Source organism: Megachile rotundata, chromosome 7 (genome assembly GCF_050947335.1).
Source record: "Megachile rotundata isolate GNS110a chromosome 7, iyMegRotu1, whole genome shotgun sequence".
NCBI lineage: Eukaryota > Metazoa > Arthropoda > Insecta > Hymenoptera > Megachilidae > Megachile > Megachile rotundata.
Genome location: NC_134989.1, coordinates 8,975,835 through 8,984,098, shown reverse-complemented (window position 1 = coordinate 8,984,098; position 8,264 = coordinate 8,975,835). Strand labels below are relative to the sequence as shown.

Below are 8,264 nucleotides of genomic sequence, written 5' to 3'. Positions count from 1 at the left end.
ATCGGTAATAAAAATCGCAGTGAATATGTAATATCGTATTTATTAATCGGATCACATTGTCGCAGATATCGTTACACAGATTCGCCTGTACATTTCATCTAACTTTTAAATAATTCGCGAATGCCGTACCATATATACACGTACAAATAGTGGCCGTTTGGACCGATAATTTTCCAACAATTCGTCATCGAGACCGAGCGTAATGGCCCGGCCCGAGTCTAAGCCTAGAAATCAAATATAATACAACGACGATAAATCACTATCATCGAGAAGAAAAGGAAGCTGCTAACGTCAACGCAGTTACGTTCACAACACTCTCTTCGCTCTCGTTCTCACAGTCGTTAATTAAGGTATAAAAATAATAGCCTCCAGTCGGCACACGATTTGTCCGCCGGCTGTGTACACGAACGTTCGTTATTGATATCTGAGCATTTTTCTATTCGTACATATACAGGATGTTTCATAACAGTAGTTACTTTTATAATAAACAGAGGACACAAAAGCAATTTTAAAAATTCATACAAGTTGTTACATTTCATTTTATTTTTGTTTTATGATGTTGCAGTAATCTTGGATGATAAATTGAAGCAATACAATTCACATTATTAATCTGTTTATGTGCATACTTTAATATATTTAAGTAATTAAGGCTACTAGCCTTATTGTTTTAACCAGACATTGCTGCTGATGTACATCAATTTGTATATTATTTTATATAAATAATGAATGTTTTCCACCTTCAGCTTGTTACTTATATTTTTTTTTTGAAACAGTTTTCAATAGAAAAATATTTCTGATCATAATTTAATAAATTGTTTAGTCTCTACTTGAAGATATCAACAATTAATAGTACTATTTTACTGATAAAATTGTGGAACTGTACAAATCTTTAAAACTATAAGAATGAATATATCAGGACCATTAAAATTAAAATGTTATAGCCAGCAACGCTAACACAAAACAGTTACTTTGTATTTATGTATAAACAAATAATAATTTTGTAAATGATTGGCTTAACTGACATCTCACGCTCAACATATTTTTGATATTCTAAGATTTACACATACTATCACTTTGAAATTTAATTAACTGAACTATAATTGAGATCCACATAAAAGAATATTATTTTTAACAAAGTTCATTACAGATTTAAAAGAACCATAATTACTGTATTTAAATTTTCCATAAATTTTCATTATGTTAAGTACATCTCTGAATATAGTAAATATTTTAATTGATTTTGTGCCCAAAGTTTATAGCAAAAATTGGTGTTATAAAACAGCCTGTATATTCGCTTTCGTCGAATCGCGACGACAGAAATAAAAAAGGAAAACCACCATTATCGTCGCGACAAGTCACGCACAGTTTCGGTTTTGGTATCTTCTAGTCGCATAAAAATAGTTAGGCACTAAAACAATAATACAATATACATATACATATATATGTATATCAGTAAAGTCTGTCAGTTCTATACGAGAACTCGGCTAAATCGATCACATAGTTCACACGTTTTTTCGGTTACATTCGATCGCGTGAATAAACGCACGCTCGATGTTCTCGTAGCCGCCACCTTTCTTTCCCTCACTTTTTCATTATTTTTCTTTTTCTTTGTATAAATAACGAAATTGGTTGAAGCAAGGAACTGTGTGGTACGTAGTGTTTCGATGAGTCATTACATTCGATATAACGGTAATTCGAACATGCTACGTTTAGGATAAAAATCACGTTCGTTCAGTTTTCTTTTATTCTTTAAGCTATTAGAGATGTGCAGGTACGGCTTGGACTTGGAAAAACTTCAACGAAATTGGATGGGAATCCTTTATATACTCAGAACAATTTATAATTTTCAAATTTCTAAATTTACAAACATAAACTATTAAATTTCAAAATTTCTAAACTTACAGATTTACAAGTTCTGAAAGTCTTAAATTTCCAAATACCAGTTTCCAATTTTCTAAATTGCAAATTTACCAGATTTCTAAATTTTTAAGTTTCAAACTTCCTAAGTCCCCACAATTCTAATTTTCAAATTTATCAGTAGCTGTATTTGGAAATTTCCAGATTTCAAAATTCTGTAAATCTCAAATTAAATTTCCAATTTCCAGATTATTAAATTCCCCTCTTTTCCAATTATCAAATTCCTAAATTTCTGAATTTTTAAATATCCAAATTACCAAATTCTGAAAGTCCTACAGTCCTGAAGGGTGCTAAAATTTTTCCAAACCCAACCAGTACACATACCTAACTTGCACATCCTTATTATACGTATTTCTCTACTTTTTAAGTAAACCGAAGACCTCATTTCCTCTTAATACAATTTCTCGAAGAAAGAACAAAAATGGATTGCAATTTTAAGTTGGTCCGGGAAAAATGGAAATTCGTTTACCTCATAATTCCTTGAAACATACAAATTCGGGAACGATGTACCTTATATAAAATGTCAGTAAAAATTCTTGACAGAAGAAATTCTTCTTACAAAGGAATGCTTTGAATATTTAAAAAGAATGAGTAATGGTTTAACATTTTTATTCGACAGCTTGTTAACCCCTAAAACTGATGAATCGAATGAAGATACGGTTTTTTATGGCAGTTCGCGTGATATGTGTGATTCTAAACAAGCTTTCTGGCAATTTTTATTCGTACACCGATACACATTTGTTTTGTTCGGTTCTTTCTGTAGTTTTCACGCGACTCGATTTTCCCTCTTGGTACTCGTGGATAAAGGGACACTTTCGTTCGAGATGTCCCTCGTTATAAACGATGAGAATACGCACAAGATCGAATTACGTTTCACACGCACACAATAAATAAGTTACATTAATCACAACGCAAGTTTTAACAAAAGGTACAAATGCTACATGGAATACAAGATTGTTAATCTTCGATTTTGCAGCATGGAATGTGCTAATGGTCGTAATATCATTTTCTGTTTGTTTCTATTAAACTTTTCGTGTTTGTGAAAATTAGCAAATCTAGGAAAATATAAACATTAAAAATTTAATAGATGAATTTCAAAAATTTAACCAATAAAACAAGTAGGTAAAATCAATACAATTATCATAATTCATACTGACAGCGAGAAGTGAAAATATTTCTCTTAAAACAGGATTTATAAATAAGGTATTACATTATCTTTCAATCTCGCTACCAGAAAATTGTTCAAAATTTGTTGCAATTAAATTTGAAATGGTATATACTTATTTAAATTCTCACACGAAAAGATTAATAGAGTTGATTTAATTCTGTATGTAAATGTAAATGTAAATGTTATGGACATTAAACTAATTCCTTTACATCATATTTCTGTAAAAGAAAAGAGTTTGACGGTAACAAGATAATTATCAGCTGATGGGTGCAGTCTTAAGATATAAAGATACAAATATAACATGCACTGAAATATGTTTCAAAAATTCCATTTACATTTAATTGAAAATAACTTGTATCAAGTAATCAAAAGTTTGTTGAACAAACTTATTCTTGAAATGTTAGTATACATGATTGCTTCTTTGTATTACTGAGAAAGTACTTACTTTCTCTGAATTCATAAAAATTGAGCAGATACTTATTGGACCAACATTAACGATAAACACAAAATCATGTCTCAATAGAAATAATTTTCTATTGTGACATAAAAATATTATACACAAACAACAGGGTAAAGTGAAACACAAAATCACTATATTAATAGGAACAATCATGATTTTCACTATATTGTTGCATACATTTTTATCATCCAAAATATACATATAATACAAAAATTTTATCACTTGTAGAATTTGATAGAATGTCTGTTTTATTTTATTTTTATAGCAAGACAGATTAAAACATAAATCATAAGATAAATAAAGAAATTAAAAAAGTTCAAAATTTAAATAAATATTTACAAATTTTTTAATTTATAACTTTCCGAATTTAGAAACTTTTTAAATTATGTATATATTTACAGACTTACAAATTTGTAAATTTACAATTTTTTAAGCTTCGAAATTTGAAATTGCAAATTTTCAAATTTACAAGCTATCAAACTTTCAAATTTAGAAATTTAGAAAGTTTCCAATTTAAATTAATATTAAAAATCCACATAAGTAACGCTCAATTCAAAAAGATAATTGCATGTTAAATTGTAGATGTTCTTTTCATTTTAAGATATAGATGATGATAACAAATTGTTATGAAATATTATACATTATGATGATAAATGATAGTAATACATGAAAATATCCTTGATTGTATAAGAAAGAGTTGACGATTTTCGCATTTATATTCTTTATAGAAACTGTTTAATCAAAAGGATACTTATAAATTCTCGTTCTTTAATTATTTATTCACCGACAGTGTCTCCATTCATGAAAAAGACAAAAATAATATTTAAAAAAAAACGGTAAATTTCACAACCATCATCTTGCGTTACAATGACTTCGACTGTTTAAAAGTTCGATTTATTTTTCGAAAGTCTAAAAAATACCTTTAAGAAATAAAAAAGTTTCACTCGAAATTTTTATACATCAATGCCCTGCAATTTATACTGCAAATGAACACACATCGGTGTATCGTGTTTAATCTTCCATCCTATAATGCAAACGTTTAAAACATTTCAACAAATAAAAGCTTGGTTAATTGTTACATAATTCGTAAACATACAGCAAGATACAATTCCACGGCGTCTGAAATACATAAAATCTGGCGAATGTATACAAAAAGTCTGTAAAATGAAAATGCACGTAAAATGCAGAATAAGATAAAAGAAATTCGGAAACGATCAAATAAAGAATATACAATCCCTGTTTTAATCCCTTAGAGCAAAAAATTTTACTGTATGCTAAAGAATCTTGATATTTTTTACAACTCATGCTTTTTAATAAATGTTTCTATATTTCCATCAAATATTTCTACTTTCTGTTTGGATAATAACATAAAATATAATAATTTAAATAAAAATAGTTAATTACAAATAATTTCTAAAATTAGAATAGAAATAGTACAAAGTTTATATTAAATATTTCTTAAGAATTGCAATTAATCAATGCCAAGAAAGTAGAAATAATGAGGTTAAAAATATATATTTAAAATTAGATATTGCATTTCAAACACTTCCACAACATTCTTGTAAGTACATAATTCCTATCTAATATACTGTAAAAAAATTTATAATAAATAAAACATCATACTTTACAACATAAATACATTGATCTGATATTTGTAAAATCCTATGGAACACTTAATTCAATAAGTAAAATGTATTCTACATTTAGAAAAAAAGTTTTGGTTTCTATAGCTTGTCAATTGTGCATAATTAAATAAATCCAAATACATAAACAGCCCACTGAGTTTCTTTTTTTGTTGCTTATTTACTCCTGCACTGAATCTTTAATGTCATAAATATTTAAAGAGAGAAAACTTAAGCTTTTGTTTGCAAATATTACAAAGATCAAATTTGATATCTGTTCAAGTAATATAAAATATTCTGTACTTTCTTGTATCAAACTCTCACTGCTCAATAAATCATTTATATTTGACACAGCTATAAATATTTATCTCTGTACAAATGAACTCAACAGTTTTTCTTTCAGATGTTATTTTTACACATTATTGATTACTACCATAAAATACTAGTTTTCAATTATTATATTAGAGAAGTTATTTACTGCCATCTCATTATTTGATGAAATGCAAATTTTCAACCCTTATTCACACATACAAATTCAGATCCTACATCAGCTACATTTTTATACCAATCTTCACCCTTCACTGTCACTTTAATAAAAATTGTAATATCAGATTGGCCAAAAGCTTTATTTCTCTATTTTCTGTGTGGTATCTGCATGATTTCTTACTCAAACTTTTGATCTTGATGGTAAATTACAGTGAAAACAATGCACTATTCATTAGAGTCAAAATAAAAAACTAAAATGAGTGAAACTCTTCCAATAATTAACACCTAGTGGTGTTAAAACAGTGTTTCAGGTATTGCAACAGCCTTCTTTTTTGAGATAAAGCACAATTATACATATTTGCTTTTGAAATATAATTTACGTAACACACAATTAATATTCCTTAATTATGTAGAAACTTGAAAGGGAGTTTGAAAGTTTGAAAGGAATCTTGTGAAAGGATAATTATATTAGCATTCTGAGATTCTATTCAAACAGCAAATTTAACATAAATTACCCAAATATTCATACAATTAAGTTATGGAGTCCTTGATGTGTGACCTTCACTTAAAAAATTCTAACGAGAAATAAGTAAAAGGAAAAGAAAGTTATTGAATGTAAAGAGTGATATAATACATCAATTCATTCAAAATCTAGAATTAGTGAATCATGAAGTAATCTCAACACAAATTGTTCACCACTAAAATCCATATTAACCAACCGATACTCTTCAAGTGTCTACACATAAATTTAAATAAATTTGTATACTGTAAAGTTAAAATAAATGGACAATGCATCGTTTTCAATAAAAACCACAAGACAAGACTTTAGTCAATAAAAAATTCATGTAATTACCAGAAAGATCAAAGGTGGCGAGCAAGCACTGCCACATGAGGTTATTGTCTTCTGAAACTTCTTGGCCAATATAATATTTTCGAGCACGAAGCGTTTGCAAGTGTCATTAAATAAAACAGCATATCAAGATTCTTTAAACACAAATGGTTCAGCTCTCATTCGAAATCGGTTGACACTCGAGTGAATCGCACTCGGCAAGAGCTTCACCGCGACGAAGCGAGAATTCGTCTGTCAAAAGGCTTTCGGACAACATGGCCGCGGAATCTATGCTGTCGAAATAACGATGTGGCCAGACAGAGCTCTGTCGAAATCGTCTGGTTGGTGAACCAATGATGAATTCCACTTTGGTGGTGCCAGTCACCGATGAGGTCTCCTGATTCAACGAGTCCGGATACAAAGAGGAGTCGCTGTGTCGGAAGCTGCCGTTTGTGGAGCACCAAGAACTCGGTGGTTCGGTGCAACTCTGAAAAACATCGAATCTCATTAACATTTTTGACGAGGTGACGGTGGTCGATGATAAAACTGAGTTTCGAGACTTGTACGCAGCTTGTACGTGATTCCTCCGAGGCATAGTACACAAACCCACAATGATCAAGTGCTCGTATACCTTCTTTCATAATGATTGTCGAAAGTGCTACTAAATGTGGGGTCGAGTAGACATTCTTGCAGTCACGATCAAACGTTCGTATAACAGTGCATATTTGAGATTAAAAATAAAATTGAAAAACGAACAATAAAACATAAATTGTATATATTAATTCTTGAACTAAAATAAAAATTTAAAGAACCTTGACTTTTTTAATTTGTATGAAAGTAAGAGACTGTCCTTTCTGAATTACTGTCTACGTTCATACAGAAGAGAAGACTGAAGTCTGCAAAGTATTTTTAGATACGAAAAATGTATTTATATAAAACGTAATGTACTTGTATAACTGTTCGATAAATTCTTAACCTTTCTCATTTTGTAACAGATAATAAAATTCTTGTTCCTTTTTTATTACTCATGAAAGAGTGAAAGTAGTTCTTAAAATTGGGGTTAAGAAACTCATTTGATTAAATACCTCGTCAAAATTTTACCACCAGTAACTAAAGAGGAAAAGTGCATGTATTTTTCTTGATACTAAAATATACTCCTTAGGATTTTAAAAAATTTACACATTTCATAGTTTTTATGCATACGTCATTTTTTAGCATTCTATGAAAAAATTACAAAGATCAATGACATACTTAAAACTCAAAAATAATTTTTAATTTGTTCAACATTAATTTATAGTATTTATAAAAATTGGTGTATATAAAAAATATTAAAAATTTCCTACAAAACATGAAGTGTATTTGCATTCCTTTTTTTAATAAAACCACTTTATTATCTACCCTCAAATTTTTATATAAAACACCATAAGTTATGAAATAATTTTCTACAAAATTAAATTAAATTTTATAAACATCTCTCAAATTATTAAAATTTTTCACAACCTTCTTTAAACAAAACCAAAGATCAATCCATTTAAAATATCTATAATTTCATTAAAAAAACAAATAGAATTAACCTTGAAATCTAAAAAAATCTACTTGTAGAAAATGATTACTACTGAAACGATGCTGTGTATGTTATATAACTTTAGCAATAACAGAGATAATTAAGGTGATAAAGTTAGGTAACCCAGTACACCCAATCAATCAAAGAAAACGATTGAACTTTTGATCGTCACTGCAAACATCAATTACACTCTGGGCGTATTAAAAAAGAAATTCGAA

The 8,264-nt window shown here is 28.8% G+C and overlaps 1 protein-coding gene across 3 annotated transcripts in view; it reads right to left on the bottom strand.

Moving 5' to 3' along the window:
- Window positions 1-24: 24 nt before the first annotated feature.
- Window positions 25-8,264, bottom strand: part of jvl (javelin-like) — a 130,850-nt gene continuing 122,610 nt past the window's right edge. For all 3 annotated transcript variants that reach the window (XM_076534029.1, XM_076534030.1, XM_076534028.1), the window contains one exon: window positions 25-6,969. In XM_076534029.1, the coding sequence (XP_076390144.1) occupies window positions 6,655-6,969 (315 nt within the window). In that variant the 3' untranslated portion in view covers window positions 25-6,654. The remainder of the gene's footprint in view (window positions 6,970-8,264) is intronic.